The following is a 17,309-nucleotide window of genomic DNA, read 5'->3' as shown; positions in this document are numbered from 1 at the left end:
ACCATATGGATGTGTAGGTAGTTATAAGAACAACAGGCTGCCATGCTTTTACAAATCTAGTGGTCCATACAAATACAGGACCTAATGAGCTTGTATATCTAAGAAAATTATTTTTCTTAAGTTTCTGTTGCTTTTGTTGTTCAGATGGGCGCCCGCTATATGTGCTAAGACTTGGCCAGATGGATACCAAAGGTTTGGTGCGAGCTCTTGGAGAAGAAGCCTTGCTTCGTTACGTAAGTGCCTTCGATGCGGCTTGTGTATGGTTGCCAATGAAGATGACGTTCCCATTTTATTCAGTGCCACACTAGAACTGTGACAATCTTAGCAGTTGTCAATCTAATAATCCATGATGACTGTTGACTTTCAGTGGTTCTCCTGAGTTTTTTTATTCATTTTCAGGCCTGGGCCTATTCATACATCAGAAGGAGATGATAGAATCCCTGCAAGGGCAGATTGGACTGTATTGTTTCAGACAGTGGGTGGGAGAGGTACTAGGTTTGGGGGTGTTCTGCTCTTGTGGGGTAGCATTCAAAATTACATCAGTGGAGAGAGGCAAGCACTATTCTAAATGCTCTGTTACTTTTATACTTGTAGCAAGCATTAAAATGTGACAGTAAGCCCCCCTTCACTATAACCTTTCACCATAGCCTGAAATAACGCAGTCTCTCTGCCACCTCATTGTCACAGTCTGTCTAGACCAGGGCTAAGTATAGACAGCTTGCAGGCTATGACGTGACAGTTTCCTACAGTGATATTTTAGGCTATTTCTTCTCTCTTTTGGTGTAGCGTTTTAAGCTAGTCTGTCCCTTCAAATTTGTTCCTTCAGCCCTTGAAGACCAAGTCATTCAGCCTGCAAAATCTTTCAGGTTTATCCCGTTCTTCCAGAGAATCACTTGTAATGAGTATAACTTTCACGTATTGGTGTCTTTTGATGCTGTCAACATTGCAATGGAAACCGTGCATGTGATGTGCTCACAGCTGGCATCCCAGAGTAAGATTACAGTCAAGATTCAATATTGGCATTTAAACCCTGAAGGAAAGGGACCCCAACTGTGCTCATAACAAGCTAACTAGCACAGCTCAAAGATCTTGTGGTCATCAAAGCTAGCTTCTTGAGACATCACTGAAGTATACTGCTGTGCTCAAATGTCATATGTAATAGCAGGAATGACTGGATAAAAATAAAAGCAGGGAAATGTTAAACGGCCTTATGCAGATCATTGGTGCAAGAATTTTTTAAGTACTGCCTGCAGTTATATTTGCCTTGTGATTTTAAAAATAGAGCTGGAGAAACTGTAGGAACAAACTATCTGGCATTTTTCGTTTAAGGGATACTGACTGTTGAGGTTCTTAGATAAAATATGATGTTGAAGGTATTATGGTTAAAGTGTATCTGGCTGTCTTTTTAAATGCAGGTCCTATCTATAAATGAAGAAGGACTGAGGAGGTGTAAAGAAAATACGAAAGTATTTGGAAGGCCCATAAGGTAAAGGAGAACAGTTATTACTTGGAATAGAATGAAGGATAGTGTGCTGAACATGGGTACTTCCTGTGCTAAACATGATGGCACTTCTGTCCAGTGTTATTATCTGATGATTACCAGATTAACTAAGGGGACCAATTTGAACAGGACACTGAGTAAACCCTCCTAGGGTCATGATTCACCTGAATTTAGGGAGGGAGCTCAGTGGGTATAATACCATAGAGTCCAGTCTCCAGAGCTCTGTCAGCTGGCAACCAGTTGTAATTCCACATCTCCAGGTTCCGCTGGGCGGTTGACAGCCCAAGATGGGTTAGGGTTGCAAGAATGAAGAGACTTCCACCAGCATATCCTGTTTTGTTGCATTCTTTGCAAGTAACATTGTCTTTGACTACCTGGCCTAATCTGTATGCAGATAGGTACTCTGAGCCAGACGCTGGTGCATACTGTGTGAACTAGACTGGCTGAAAACCTCTTCCTCGACCTCCACCAGTAAGGAAAATTTGGCATATGGGATTAGAGCTCACTGATCATTTCCATGCACACAAGGGGGATTTTTGCTGATTCTTCCATCCCACAGTAGCTTTCTAGCTCCTCCCTGATGCTGAACCTGGGGTTTCCTGTCTACCAAGAACAGAATTTGGGCTCACTTGGAGCTTCTTCAGGAGTGGACAGGCAGAAGTTGCACTTTGCCAACAGGAATCCTCCTTTTTTTTCCCCCAATGATTTTTGCAAGGTCTAAACCTGCAATTGAATCGATTTCTGAAACGATCTATTTCCATTCATTATTATGCTGTCCTCTTGTGATGAAAAGCCAGGCACACGTATTCATCATTCTAAAGATAATTATGAAGTATTTCAGTAACTCTCTACATGCATGAACAGGTGGCTATATCTTCTTTTGTCCCACTGTCCCACCATGTGAGGGTTTTATCTACTCGCTGTTTGAGCCTTGAGGATAAAATCCACAGTATTCAGCAAATATGACTTTGTAGATCTTTGATACAGAATTCTTCAGCAGATTTGATTTTAGAGAGGGAATTTGAGAGATAATTTCAATAACTTCAAATCCCTTATATTTTTGGGATAAAAAACAGCTCTTGGACCTGTTTAGTAGATCTGGAGGGCTTGAATATGCGGCACTTGTGGAGACCTGGTGTTAAGGCTTTGCTAAGGATCATTGAGGTGGTTGAAGCTAATTATCCTGAAACATTGGGACGGCTTCTTATTCTGCGAGCTCCCAGGGTGTTTCCAGTGCTTTGGACATTGGTAAGTTCAATTTTCCCTTCCTTGGGATCTGTACTTTGTACATGGGGGCCTTGCCTGTTCTTAGAAATATACTTGATAACTTGATTTGCATAGAGTCTTTTGTTTTTGTAATCAAAACAAGAACTACAATTAGCAAATCAGTATTTGTGTGGCAGGGATGAATGGTGAATATGTGATAGCTGATTGAAGAGTTGGCCATTTTATTCACTCCCATTTTTATTTACAGGTTAGTCCATTCATTGATGACAACACTCGAAAAAAATTCCTCATTTATGCTGGTAATGACTATCAAGGTCCTGGTGGTCTATTGGATTATATTGATAAAGAAATAATTCCAGATTTCCTTGGTGGAGAATGCATGGTAGGTAAACAGTTGGTGTAGTAGAATTATATCCTCTACAAAAAGAAGGGAAAAAACCTAAATTACATTTGAGCTTTTACGTTCAGACTTCTTTTAATCCAGATAGTATATTTGGTACAACATGAGCAGATTGTAATTCCTGGAGCATTGTTTAAGATGTTTTGCATAAATGAGGAAATAATAAAAAATATTATAAAAAAGCAGCAAGATGTTCTTATATTATCAGATGCAGCACAATCATTGGAGTGAGACTGTATCTACAGTAGCTGATTGACTTGCCAAGAGGTTCTTACTCATATTGTGTTTAAATACTAGAAAGTTTAGCTGTAAATGTGAGCTGAGAAGTCCCCCTTCTCTAAACCTCACCTCAGATGAACAAGTAGTCTTCAGCAAGCTGTTGTCTCCTAATCCCTCCCTCTTCAATATGGGAATGATGGTGACCTACCTTACAAGGCTGTCTGAAAGGTTATGGAGAATGCATGTAGGGCACCATAAAAATGCAAAGTAGCTTCCAGATGCTCTTGATTAGATTCTCAGAACTCCTTGGCACATGTCTTATCTCCCTCATTTCTCACAGAGCACTTACTGATGGTGGTTTGCTTTTTTAAAAAAATTAACTTTATAATTGCTGTGTGCCATTTATAGCACAACACAGGTTCATTCCATCTCTGATATATTTTCTTTTTAGCTGAATGAGATGAACTAACATCTTGTGGGAACTTTTTGGTGGTTTGGTGTTTGTGGGATATAGCTGTAAAAAATAGACATTCGGATGAGAATTGTTGTCTGTATAAACAACCACAACATATTTTCCCACAAGAATAGAGCATCCTTGCTTTTATCTGAAATGGTGGTGTATTTTTGCTCTTATTACAAATGAGTGTGAATGAGTACTTGCTTTCATTGGAGTGTGGAAAACTCTTTGCTAGCTGACATCCTCAGTATGGCTTCCCAGCACATTCCACCTGGGGTGTTTCTGTCAGAGTTGCAGTACTGACTATTTTTTCCCCAATTACATTTTAAAGTGTGACGTTCCAGAGGGTGGGCTCGTTCCCAAATCTCTGTACCGAACAGCAGAAGAACTAGAAAATGAAGACCTGAAGCTGTGGACAGAAACCATTTATCAGTCTGCAAGTGTCTTCAAAGGAGCTCCCCATGAGGTAGGGTTACTCTTGGATCCAGCTGTCTGAAGAGTGGTGACTTGACCCGGATTGGCTTAGACTAGGCTTCCTGTCTGGGTTTCTTGGAGCCAGTGCAAATTTTAGCTGATTCATTCTTGGAAAATAATTGTTTAACAGGCTACACTGTTCACATGAAATAATCTTCAAATTTCCAATTCCCGAGGGGTCAGAAAAATTTATCAACTTCTGGTTTATGGAGAAAGAGGTCACAAAGTTAAGATCTTGTACAAGACTTCCACTCAGGTTTCCTTTGTAGCAAGACAGGCCGTGGAGCCAGTTGCGCGCGCACTTGTAAGGGGCAGAGGTGTAGCTCCAAGGGGGTTGGGGGGTGCGTGACGCACTGGGCGTGCACCCCTGTGGAGGTGTGGCAGGGGCAGAGGACGCACCAGTGCACCAGGCACTTTCCCTCCTTGCTACGCCTCTGCTAAGGGGTCAACTTAAACTGCTGTTGTTTCTCATCACCAGTGGTTGAGAACCTAGGATGCCACTCACTGTTCCTGTCATGCTGGAAAGGTAGCAGGGGAAGGGTTCTCTTCTTAACAAAAAGCACATGGTGAAGGGGCAGAACACTAGAAATGAAGCCATACTTTTCACAGATATTAAGCCAATTTCTTCAGCATATTTTATCTACCTTTATATACGTAATCATTAGAGAAATACCTGAGGCACCTACTCAGTCTTTCTAGCACTATTTCTTGAAAGATCAGTGTAGCCCCTAGTTGGTGCTGCTTGGATGGAAGACCATTAAGGAAGTTCAGGGCTACTACACAGAAGCAGGCAGTCAGAGACCACCTCTGTTGGATTTGATAGCACTTTTCTGCTACCAAAAGTGAAAACTGGCATTATGTGTGCTATAAACATGGTTTATGGAAATCATTTGGTGCTCTTGGATTGCCTTGATTGTATTACTGAAATAATGTAATGCCTTACAGAGTTGGGTACGGAAACAATTAACCTCCTGTTGCATTTGCTTACGAGATAGTACTATAGTGGATAAAGACAATGATGTAGGGTTTGTTACAAGTGAAATCTGACAGTGGGCTGTGCTGGTGGTGCTTCTCATCTGCCATCTCTGCATTGGCAAAGCTTCTAATGTTATCTGTTTCCCCTCTAGATTTTCATTCAGATTGTGGAAGCTTCCTCTGTGATCACTTGGGATTTCGATGTTTGCAAAGGTGACATTGTCTTTAACATCTATCACTCTAAGAGAGCACCACAGCCTCCTAAAAAGGACTCCCTGGGGGCCCACAGCATTACCTCTCCTGGTGGCAACAATGTTCAGCTGATAGACAGAGCCTGGCAGTTGGGACGGGACTACAGCATGGTGGAGTCTCCACTCACCTGTAAGGAGGGGGAGAGTGTCCAGGTGAGCAAGACATAGTCCGTGGTTTGGCCTCTGACAGAATGCCCTCTGAAAGTAGTGCACGCCAGACAGTAAAAATCCCTGTCCCAATCACTGATCAGTTTTCTGATGAGACTAGTGGTACAGCTTCATTGATCTGGCTACTCTTGAGGCTGCTCTGGAAAGTACAGGTGGTCCAGAATGGGTTTGGCTCAGGTCCTAATAGGGACCCCATGTAACACTGGTACTCTGCCAGCTGCACTGTCTCCAGATGGATCTTGGTCAAGGTAGGTTGCCAGTTTCAAGCAAACTGCTAAATATATATATGTAACAAAGTGATGTGGAGTCTTCAGAAATAAACTGACTGATCAGCATCTTCATCTGAAGTTTGCCATTTGAGTGCCTCTGACAGGAAGGCTCTGCGAGGACAGCATGTCTCGAGCCTCCCCCTTGCCCCCGTCTGCTGCAGCTAGTCTTGCACTTTCTTCTGCCCATGCCCCGATGGAATTCCAGTCTTCTGTTCCATAGGTGAATGTTCCGACATCCGTGCGTACAGTCTGCTGTTGTGTATGAGGAACTGTCATATGGAGGTGTAATTCTCCTCTTTCTGTTAGGGGAGGAATAGAACGAGGCATCTGATTCCTCTGAAACAGCATAGGGGGAAAACCTCTTTTCTCAGAGGTTTCTATGTGCAACCCAATTTCACTGTTTGAATTCCCATGGCCATCCTGGCATTGAGGCATTATATATATGTATATATAAAATAGTGCTAGATGGGCCCCAAGAATCCTCACTAAAGTAGAAGACATGTATTTGATGCTTTTCAATCCTGTCTTTGACTACTTCAAATATAAACGTTTTCCTGAAATACTGGGTTTTTTTTGAAGGAGGAGTAGTAGTTTGGATTTATATCCCCCCTTTCTCTCCTGTAGGAGACTCAAAGGGGCTTACAATCTCCTTGCCCTTCCCCCCTCACAAGAAACCCCTGTGAGGTGGGTGGGGCTGAGAGAGCTCCGAAAAGCTGTGACTAGCCCAAGGTCACCCAGCTGGCCTGTGTGGGAGTGCACAGGCTAATCTGAATTCCCCAGATAAGCCTCCACAGCTCAGGCGGCAGAGCTGGGAATCAAACCCGGTTCCTCCAGATTAGAATGCACCTGCTCTTAACCACTACGCCACTGCTGCTCCTTGAGGACCATGTGAATATTTCTTGAACTGAAGTTAATGTGAGGTTCAGATGAAGAAGAATCTTCCATATGCATGCCGTACTGGTTTAACCCTTGCTGCTAAGATTAGTGTGTTACAGGCAAAGAGAAGGAAAACCCCCAATATTGTACACATACCATCGGTGGCTGTGAGGCAAGTAATCAGAGGCCAGATTTTCAAGAAATCAAGACAAGCCCCAGGGTGTCCAGCCAGTCTCTCTTAAAGGGATGCGGAGATCTATTCACGTGGGCAACCCCACAACTGCTAAGTTGAATCTTGCTAGCAATCTGTTCCCCTGTGATAGTGTTGCCCCATAAGAGGTGGCTTTCTCTTCATCCTGAGGCACAGACAAGAGCCTTCAGCAGCTATTTTTTTTCCTGTGGTTGCTTTCAGGGGTCTCACGTGACGAGGTGGCCTGGCTTCTACATTCTCCAGTGGAAATTCCACAGCATGCCTGCCTGTGCTACAAGCAGCTTGCCACGTGTGGATGACGTTCTAGCATCCCTGCAAGTCTCATCTCATAAGTGCAAAGTTATGTACTACACAGAAGTGATCGGGTCAGAAGATTTCAGGTATTGTTTTTGTGGTCTTAACAAGGGCAAAGTCCTGTAAAAGGAAACCACCCCCCCCCCCCTTGGCAATAAACAAAGCTGTGAAGGACTTGCCTAGACTCGCAATAAAGCAGCAGTTCTCAACCTGGGGGTTGGGACCCCTTTGGGGGTGGAACGACCCCTTCACAGGAGTCGCCCTAAGGCTCAGTGTTCTCCATCTGTAAAATGGATAAATGTTAGGATTGGGGGTCACCACAACATGAGGAACTGTATTAAAGGGTCGAGGCATTAGGAAGGTTGAGAACCACTGCAATAAAGTATCATGTTAGAGTCTGCCACTTTAATTGCTGGTGGTTTTCCTTGGGGCCTTTTCGGTGGGAAAATGTGTGAATCTTCAGAGGACGAAGGACGTGACTAATAGCTTCTGTAGACTACACCTCTCTGTTGCTGAGTGGTTCAGCATCCGTAACCCCTTATGTGTCACATCACTGCATCTTTGCTTCCCATCCTCTTCATTTTAAAGTCTCTCACCTAGCTTGCCATTGTTCCATTCCATTTACAAAGCATCTGCATTTCACAAGAATTCTAACTTTTCTATAGTTGTAATGGGACAAGCATGGATTGGGTTCCTTACTTTGAATTCTGCATTGAGTACATACTCATTGTATAATATTTGTACAAAGGCTTTCTCCAGAACGGAATGATTTGCCTACATAGTTACATATACTCTCATTTCCAAAAGAAGTCCAAACTCTTTTAAGTTCAGTAAACCTGGCAAAAATGGGGGTGTCAGAAAGCTACAGAAAACTAAGGACCATAAGTGATTGGTATTGTCATGACAGAAGGGAGGTCTTGTTCATTCAAAGCTGGGCTAGTCCTGCTTCTCATTTCATAAAAGTGGCCATACCTGAGTTTTCGGGCTTTGTTGCTGTCATAAAAGCCAGAATGGTGTTTCAAAGGAGTCCAGATTGTCACAACCAGGCTCTATATTATACATACCTGTCAGATTACTCTCAGAGTGGTAGCTGTGGAGAATATCCCAGACCAGACCATATGAGAAGCTGGTTAATGGTACAAGCTGTTTAAAGATGCCCTTGCCATCTTGATGTGAGGAAAGGAACCATTTAGGCCAGTGATGGCGAACCTTTTTGAGACCGAGTGCCCAAATGGCAACCCCAAACCCACTTATTAATCACAAAGTGCGAACACAGCAATTCAATCTGAATACTGAGGTTTTAGTTTAGAAAAAATGGTTGGCTCCGAGGCGTGCATTACTCAAGAGTACGCTTGGTGGTAGTCGGTGGCTTTGCTTTGAGGCAACCATGCAACTCTTCGAACGGGTGAATCCCGACCGTAGGAGGGTTTACTCAGAAGCAAGCCACATTGCCAGCAACCGAGCTTACTCTGAGGTAAAGGATCGTGCTTTAGTTCTTTGCATGAAAATCAGTGGGGTTTAACAGCGCTTAACAGGGTTACCTATACTGCTTCCCCAAAACTAGGTCTTAGGTTTAATGCTAATAATCGAGCCCAGCAGCCCAGGCCAGCTTATATGTGGGGGGGAGGGGCAATTTCCCCCCCACATGATGAACTCTGTTTGTGTGTGCCCACAGAGAGGGCTCTGAGTGCCACCTCTGGCACCCGTGCCATAGGTTCGCCATCACTGATTTAGGCAGAAAGGTCACAAGGGGCCTTGCCCTTGGCACAAAGTATTGCATTGAAGTCTCAGTTTCCTCCAGCCTCTTAAAGGAAGAGTGGTACCCCACCTTGGCCACTTCTGGTGTTCCACTTCAGACATTCAGCCAGGCTCATCACTGTCTTTTGGAGAAGTTGGTTGGTCAAACCAGTTTCAGTATTTGGCAAGAAATGGTGGTGTTATTCATGAAAATCAAATGCAAATGTTAATATTTTAAATAATTTCTTGAATCTGGGGGTGAGCTGGAGGTGAGGAAAGTAACACTTTATTCACTTTTCCCTGGCTATGTAAAGAATGCCTTGGATATCAAGCATTGAGAAGGACAGTAGCAACACCAGAGATTTGAATGGTGTCTTGCCTTCAGATCAGGTTTTGGTGAAGTGAGAAACAAAACCCTGTGTGCTGAGTGCTCTGCAGGGGCTACACGCAGTGGTGGCGAACCTATGGCACTCCAGATGTTCATAGACTACAATTCCTGCCAGCCCCTGCCAGCATGGCCAATTGGCCATGCTGGCGAAGCTAAATGGGAATTGTAGTCCATAATTCTGGAGTGCCCTGGAAATTCCTGCGTCGACTAGAGGAATGGGAGAGGAGACAAGAGGGTGGTCTTGTGCTCAGTATGAAATAAGAAACCCTTCACTTGATTCACTATCTAAAGAATTTGAGGGGATGGTGATCCTTCTGTGCTGGACATCAAAGGAATTATTCACTGTAATCTGATGGGCCCTGAGTGAAGCTGAAACAACTGGCATTCTAGAGATGCACAAAATAGCTCTCATCCCTAACACGTCTCTATTTATTTGTTTGTGCATCTCTCTCTTTTTCTGCAGAGGGTCCATGAGCAGCCTTGAATCGAGCCACAGTGGATTTTCTCAGCTTAGTGCGGCTACAACCTCTTCCAGCCAGTCTCACTCCAGCTCCATGATTTCCAGGTAGTGCCACAGCCGACAAAAAGCCAAAGGATAAGATGGCTGGACCCTCGTCTGTGGAGGCCAACCACAATGCAGCATAATCATCAGTGACAAATTGCAAAAAAACAAACAAAAAAAATCCCGACATCAACAGTGGAAGGCCTTTTTATAGATAGTAAAGTAGCTGTTTGCATTTAAACGTAATTGTTTTGTTTGAACTAGGTCTGAAAGCGAGTGTGTCTAAACTCAGTAGCCATAATACTTTCCTAACATGCTTGCACAACCCTAACTTGGAATTGCAAGGGCTGTTTTGGAATGTCAGAAACAAGTAATCAATGTATTGGTTGAGAACTTAACCTTTAAAAACTAACACCCTACCAGAAATCCTGTAGTGCATTAGAAAACAGAAACTAATCTGAGGCTGCTACCCATGATGCTGAGTAGAAAAAAAAAAGTTCTCCCTTCCTGCTTGCTTCAAGCTCCCCTCCCGTATTAACTGCCCTCTGTTAATGCCTGGGAGAGTCAGTGGTTGGATGCTTGATATTTCAGTAAGGGCCAGCTGGTGACTGGCTGAACTTTTTACCTAGCTTTGTTACAGATGCATGCTGCCCTCTGCTGAGGAAGAGGAGCAGGCTCTCACAGGCAGCCATTTTGACACACAGCTTTTTTAGTTGATCACTTCATTAAGGCCATATGCTAGCTTTGGGCATTGAAAGATTTTTTTTTCAGCCTTGAATGTACATTTCTGAGCACTGTTGATGGGGAAGAAGAGGGTTGAGCAGGCTCTCCTCAAATCAGCCTCAAGGCTGGCCCGACATTGAATTCTCGGGTTCAGTTATTTCTCTCCCTCCCTCCCTCCCTCTCTCTGTCAATCCCTCTGTTTTGCAGGGGGGGGGGAGGGAGAGATGCACATCAACACAACATGCGCACACTTTTCACCCTCAACAGGCATTCCACTGGGGATCTCCTTTTTGCCAGGAGTTGGTTAGAGAAAGGAATGACTGCAACAATTCTTCTTTTCCTATTCTCTTTGACGACCCCCTCCCCCAACAACACTGGGCAAAAGTTATCCCACTGCAGGGATGGCTAGGGCTACCGAGCTTTTAAATATCTTCCATCCTCAAAGCACGTGCCGACTTTACACGCCGCACTCACCTCCTTAGCAGGAGCCTGAAATAAAGTCCCAGCGAGTTAGGCCAATGAGTATTTTTTACGCAGAGGCTGGCCAGAGCTTGAAACTTGTCATGTGTTCAAGAGGCCTCAAGATCCAAGCTGTTCAGTTGGTTGGAGAGCAAAGGAGTTCCCAAAGTGACCAGTAACTGCTGAATTGTCTCCACACTGCCCCCCACCCACCCCCTGGCGAACAGAACTGCCTCAAGTGAAGAGCCCTTCTATAAAGCCGTCTGGGCCTGGAAACTCTCTAATCGGGCAGCTTGTAGAACATAATGGTGATGGTATTTCCTTTTGAAAAAGTAAATGAACAGCAAAATGCAACTTGTAACTGGAAGATGAAGAGGATTTGCTTTGAATCAGGGTATGAAAAGGTTTTTACTGGTTTTAAAAGGAAGTCAACTAAAATATTTTCCTTTTAAACTGGGCAACTAACAATTACCCTTTTAAAGTATTGAAGGTGCTGCATTCTATGGATTGGCTAACTGGCGTTGGGGGGAATCCAGATAGTTCTTATAACCACGCACAGGCTAAGTTCCTCCTCCTACTGTTGAGGTAGTTAGATGCCAGTTACCTTCAGTAGCAGTTTTGATCCTTGGTATTCAGGCATGAGCATAGCGCCATGTGCTTAACCTTGTAGTTAAGGGTCCCCGGTGCCCCACTTCAAAAGGGCACATCCTCTTTCCCACTTTTAAGGGCTCTGTCTTGAAAGATGGTCCCTTCTTTCTCTCTTTCTCTCAGATGGCGATTTTGCTGACAGCTGTAAAGAAACTTCTTCATTCAACAGTCCACATCTGCCCAGAAATGTCTGGCTTTGTAGAGCATTTTCTCTCTCTCTCTCTTTTTTTTTTTTTTGAGTTGCAGCCAGTTCTCCTGTCTGAAGATCTCTTATGTTTGCTCAGAAGTGTCCCTTGGGGGATACTGTTTCTCTAGAAGTCTAATGCATCTTTCAGAGCTCAAAGCACAAACACTTGAGGGGCTCCATACAAAAGCAAGTCCTGACTTCTTCTCTTTTTTTAGCGATGTGCCATGGCAACTGCGATCTGACTAACCCCCACCCCACCCCCCTGCTCTTCTCCTTAGTGTTTTTCAGTTACTGCTGTGCTTTCCCTTTCCTGCCAGAACTGACAATTCTGCTGGCCCTTCTTCCCGTGAACTTTATTTAGCAATGTTGTTCCTGCCAAACTTTCTCTACATTCATGAACTTCATATCAGTTTCTGTAAATGTTTTGTAAACATATTACCTCAATCTTGGTAATGAGATAACGGTCTTTAAAAGATTTTTTTTTAATTTGTATCAAAAATAAATGTGAACTGTTTTGGGGGGAACCGTCTGAATGCTTACTTCTCGACTTGCTTTGGAAGAGGGAGCTTCTCCTAAGGTGTGGAATGAAATGGGGCAAAAAGAGAGCTCCGAGTATTGCACTTTTCAGGCACGGGGCAGGCAAGAATTCTAGTCTTCAGAGGAATCTACAATTAGGATGCTTTCAGATGAAGAATTTGGGGTGTGTCCAGGTATACTTATTCATTAAGCCATTTCATCACTCTGTTGGCCCCTGTACTTGATCATCCCTGTTTGTCCAGAGGAGAGTGTGCCTCAGCATAACATGGCGTAGTCCAAGACAGCTCCTTCCTCCCCTTCCATACCTCTTTTCTGTGCTTCTTCCTCTGTTTTATAGATAGCACTCTTGGCTTTATTGCTAAGAGGCAGAATTATTTCTTTTAAAATTAATGTTGACAAACAGGGGATCGACTTTGCCATCCTAAGCAGTTACATTATTTTAAGCCCACTGATTTAGAAGGGTGTTATTCTGCATAGGATTGAACAGTAGGGAACTTAATCTCAACCCTTCCAGCAGGCACACGAGCTGCTGGTTTAATTTAGTATCCAAACGGTCATCTCCTTTCAGTCACATCTAAATAACCTGTTTCAGTGCCCATAAGGCAGTGATGGTGAAGCTTTTCGAGACCGAGTGCCCAAATTGCAACCCAAAACCCACTTATTTATCGCAAAGTGCCAACACGGCAATTTAACCTAAATACTGAGGTTTTAGTTGGCTCCGAGGCATGCGTTACTTGGGAGTAAGCTTGGTGGTAGTCGGTGACTTTGCTTTGACGCAACTGTGCAACTCTTCCAACAAGTGAATCATGACCCTAGGAGGGTTTACTCAGAAGCAAGCCCCATTGCCAGCAACCAAGCTTACTCCCAGGTAAAGGATTGCGCTTTAGTTCTTCGCATGAAAATCAGTGGGGTTTAACAGCACTTAACAGGGTTACCTACACTGTTTCCCCAAAACTAGGTCTTAGGTTTAATGCTAATAATCGAGCCCAGCAGCCCAGGCCAGCCTAGATGTGGGGGGGGAGGGGGGGCACTGTTTGCGCGTGCCCATTGTTTGCACGTGCCTACCCGTGCCATAGGTTCACCATCGCTACCATAAGGTAAGAGTGTCTGCATTAGCCAGAGTGAAGAAGTTTATATTTATTTTTATTTATTTTTCAAATTTAAGTTCAACGCTGGGAGGGGTATTCATTGCATTCAGTTTGGTCTCTTCACTTTTACCAGCTGAGTTGCGATGCTAAGGAAGGAACCGCTGGGCTAAGCTGGCCCCTACCAGCTGAGTTTCTGCTTCAAGAATTAAGTTTTATAGAATTGGCACGCTGTAGTTGCTTACAAGGGCCAGCCTGGTTCCAGGACTCACTGTCTCAACGTGAGTTAAGACAAAGGTACGTAGTACTACTTTTGTAATTTTGTCACCTTCCTGCTCTTTAAGATGCAGGCGGGGAAGCAGACAGGTAACCTTTTCTTTAGTTAGGAGGGAGCCCCCTCCCCAATCTATTATCAGTCTTTCTGCAACCATGAAGTGTAAAATGCTGTGAGTGGCTATCATGTAAAGCTGAGCATGACTGGCTGGGAAGTAAGTTAACATACCTTGGGAGCACATTCCCAAGAAAACATCTTTGAACACATTTTTCACCAAGGTACAGGTTGCAAAAAGCGGAGGATTGGAATCTGTCTTACCACGTCAAAATGAAAATTAAGATTTTGCACAGCAGTACAATGTACTTGCATCTATGGAGAAACTGCCCCCGGTAGAAAATGCCATATGACAATAGACTGTGGATAGGACCACAGAAGTGATGGATAAAGGCAATAGATTAAGTAGCTGAGGTGGGGCACAGACTGGGAAGTTGAAGCATGGCTGGAGCTGGAAAATTAGGTTCATGTCAATAATTTCTTTTGCGCTGTCCCTCTATGACTCTTAATGTGAAACTTCAGCGATACTCTGGTGTCCATTGCTCTTTCCAGTACATACCTCTGTATACCTTTTGTTTCATCCAAAGTAACATCTCCCGCCTTAGAATTTTGGTTCATGTAGGTCAAAGGAGGCTCAAAACTCCTCCTGAGAAAAAGTTGCAAGCATTTCTATGACTTTTTCCCCTTTGTACATTTTAAAGCACTGTGAACTGATCTAATTTGCACAAAAAGTAAAATCTGTTACAAAGGGTATCGGCCCCTGTTTCTCTCCTGTTTTAATGCATTAAATGGCAATGTACAGCAATGAGCGCTAATGAAATAGCCTACTGCAGTGATCTGATTCCTTGTTGCCATCTGCTGATCCCACCCAGCAGTCGATCTAGCGCAGCTGGTTTTGATGAGCTCTTAGAGTTGCTTCACAACTTTTTTATTTTTTAAATTAATCTCATTCGCCTTATACTGAAATAGTGGCCAAGGCTTAATGGTTAATGTTTAAATGAAGGTTTGAACCCAGGTGATTTTCTATAGTTGTACAAAATAATTACATCTAGAACTTCCCTGTTGGAAAACTACATGTATGCAGCAATTCAGAAGGAAATGCATGTTTGTCTGTTACGAAGCTATGATTGGTGCTAACACTAGTTGTATCCACATGTAGTAAAAGATCTGTATGTTTGTCATGTCTGGAAATGGGGAAATGAGCTTGTGAAAATGGCCTAAATGATACAATTTCTATTTTAACTTCAAGTAACCTGATTTTACAGAAAAGTGATCAAGGGCTGTTTTGCAACTATGGAATTCCTTTTCCCTGTTAACTTGCCAAAGCTTGTATATGAGTATCTTCCAGAAGCAACGTAAAACATTCTAGTCTTGGACTGAATTTAAATTGGGACACCTTATTACATTTTGAATTCTTTAAAAAGTATTGTTTTAAACCTTCAAGGTAAGGTGAAATTTAAATTCAAATTAATTGCCAAAGTTGGTTTTCTCTTCTTTCACCGTCCCTTAAAAAAGCATCCTTTTCCCCAGGCTCTCAGCCTCCACTCTGTTTAATATTCCAGTTCCCAATGGATTGCCCTACTTAGCTGCTTATCCCTCTCTCCCAACAATGCAAAAAAAATTTTCTTGTTCAATAAACACCCCAAAAGGAACATTGTCAGCCCAACTCATTAACTGGCACTACTCTGGAGAGAGAGAGAGAGAGAGAGAGAGAGAGAGAGAGAGAATGTGTATGTGTATGTGTATGTGTATGTGAGGGTGGGGGGGATCTTCCATATTGCACAGACATCCCACACTGTATGAATGTAACATAGATTTTCTGTAGGAGCATCCTTAAACTGTAGAAAAGATATCCAGTGGTCAAAACACAGAGATTTGTTCGTTTTCACAGATCTTCATCTGTCTCCTATGACTAGCAAGCACAGAAAACATAAAAACCAAGAAGGAAACCTGCAAGGATTTATTGGGAGGTTTTTGTGTGTTGCTTTCCTCCACTTTTCTTTTTCTCCTTACAACCACCACATACTCTTTTCTTTCCTGCTTCATTTTCTCTTTCACACTCAACAACCAACATTTCATTGATCTGCCCCCCCACTCATTACCTTTATTCTTTCTTTATGCCCCGCCTTTCCCCTAATAAGGACTGCTTACATCATTCTCTCCATTTTATCCCCAGAACAGCCTAGTGAGGTAGATTGGTTTGAGGGAATGACTGGTCCAAAGTCACCCAGACTTTCATGCCAGAGTAGTGATCAGAATCTCTCAGACCTCCTAGTGACTATACCATGCTGGCTGAGTTTTTCCTCTTTCCTCCTGGCTAGCCTGATTTCGGAAGCTAAGCAGGGTCAGCCCTAGTGTGTACTTGGATGGGAGACAGGTAATGGCAGACTCCTTTGTTCATCTCTTGCCCGGAAAACCCTGCATCACCACATGTAGGCTGTGATTTGATGGCATGCTACACACACATGCACATACAATGGAATGAATATACTGCTACTGGCTGGATTAAATGTATAGATTCTACGTTAACTGTGTAGAGTTGACAGTGGCCACTAGATGATGCTAGAAATCTACTTATATTGATAGCAGTTTTTGCCGCTAGGTGGTGCAGCTGTAATTTTAAAATAGAACAGGAGGGATAATGTGAGATTTCAAACAACCTAAATTTTCATCAAAAGCTGGGACTCACCAGACCTTCAGAATATGATAATGTTTTAAACTGCTTCAAAAAGGTATATTTTCTATTTGCTGGATTTTGTAATCTAAATTCCCAATAGATTCCAGAATTTATTTGTCTTTCAAGCAGTCATACCTTGAAATTGATGACATGCAGAGGTGTAGCTCCGAGGGGATGGGGGGGGGGGTGCATGGCGCACCGGGCCCACACCCCTGGTGACATCCTATGCTTGTATCAATATATCTAATTCTCAGTGTGATGAAATATGTGGATATTTAAATCCAGATATTGGAGCAATGAACAGCCAAGAAAGGGGGGGGGGAGGCTGAAAATTTGGGTCAGGGGGTGGGGGTGGGTAGGAGAAGGAAGCAAGAAATGGGGAATAAAGTATAGGGAGTTTCAAGGATGGGAAAGAGGAGTGGAGAAGAAAATGAGATGCTCCTTGCAACTACTTGCCCATCCCGGTATCGGTATTATTCTGTAACCTAGGAAGGAGTCGTGCTTTATTCTTGACAGAATTGGTGTAGGAAAAAGCTAAATTTTATAAAATGTATGCAGCTGCCCCAAGTTTGCTAACAAACTAAGAAGAGCCTTGTTGGATTTGACTACATGTTCATCTTATCCAGCCTTCTGTTTCTGAAAATAACAGCAAATGTGTGGGGAGAGTATGCTAATGTCATGGTGACAATCTTAGCAGCTTTCCCTGTAATTTTCCC

General features: G+C 43.3%; 1 protein-coding gene across 1 annotated transcript in view; it reads left to right on the top strand.

Moving 5' to 3' along the window:
- The window catches only part of SEC14L1 (SEC14 like lipid binding 1), a 54,824-nt gene extending 42,334 nt beyond the window's left edge, over nt 1-12,490 (top strand). Inside the window, exons 9-17 of the mRNA XM_048488094.1 lie at nt 145-233; nt 1,416-1,486; nt 2,578-2,749; nt 2,976-3,110; nt 4,136-4,270; nt 5,406-5,657; nt 7,230-7,408; nt 9,911-10,012; nt 11,903-12,490. Coding sequence (XP_048344051.1) covers nt 145-233; nt 1,416-1,486; nt 2,578-2,749; nt 2,976-3,110; nt 4,136-4,270; nt 5,406-5,657; nt 7,230-7,408; nt 9,911-10,012; nt 11,903-11,918 — 1,151 coding nt within the window. The 3' untranslated portion in view covers nt 11,919-12,490. The remainder of the gene's footprint in view (nt 1-144; nt 234-1,415; nt 1,487-2,577; nt 2,750-2,975; nt 3,111-4,135; nt 4,271-5,405; nt 5,658-7,229; nt 7,409-9,910; nt 10,013-11,902) is intronic.
- The last annotated feature ends 4,819 nt before the right edge of the window (nt 12,491-17,309 follow it).

The sequence above is a fragment of the Sphaerodactylus townsendi genome, linkage group LG03 (genome assembly GCF_021028975.2).
Source record: "Sphaerodactylus townsendi isolate TG3544 linkage group LG03, MPM_Stown_v2.3, whole genome shotgun sequence".
NCBI classification, from domain to species: Eukaryota; Metazoa; Chordata; class Lepidosauria; order Squamata; family Sphaerodactylidae; genus Sphaerodactylus; species Sphaerodactylus townsendi.
Note: the sequence above shows the minus strand (reverse complement) of the source record. Positions and strands in the feature narration are given on the sequence as shown.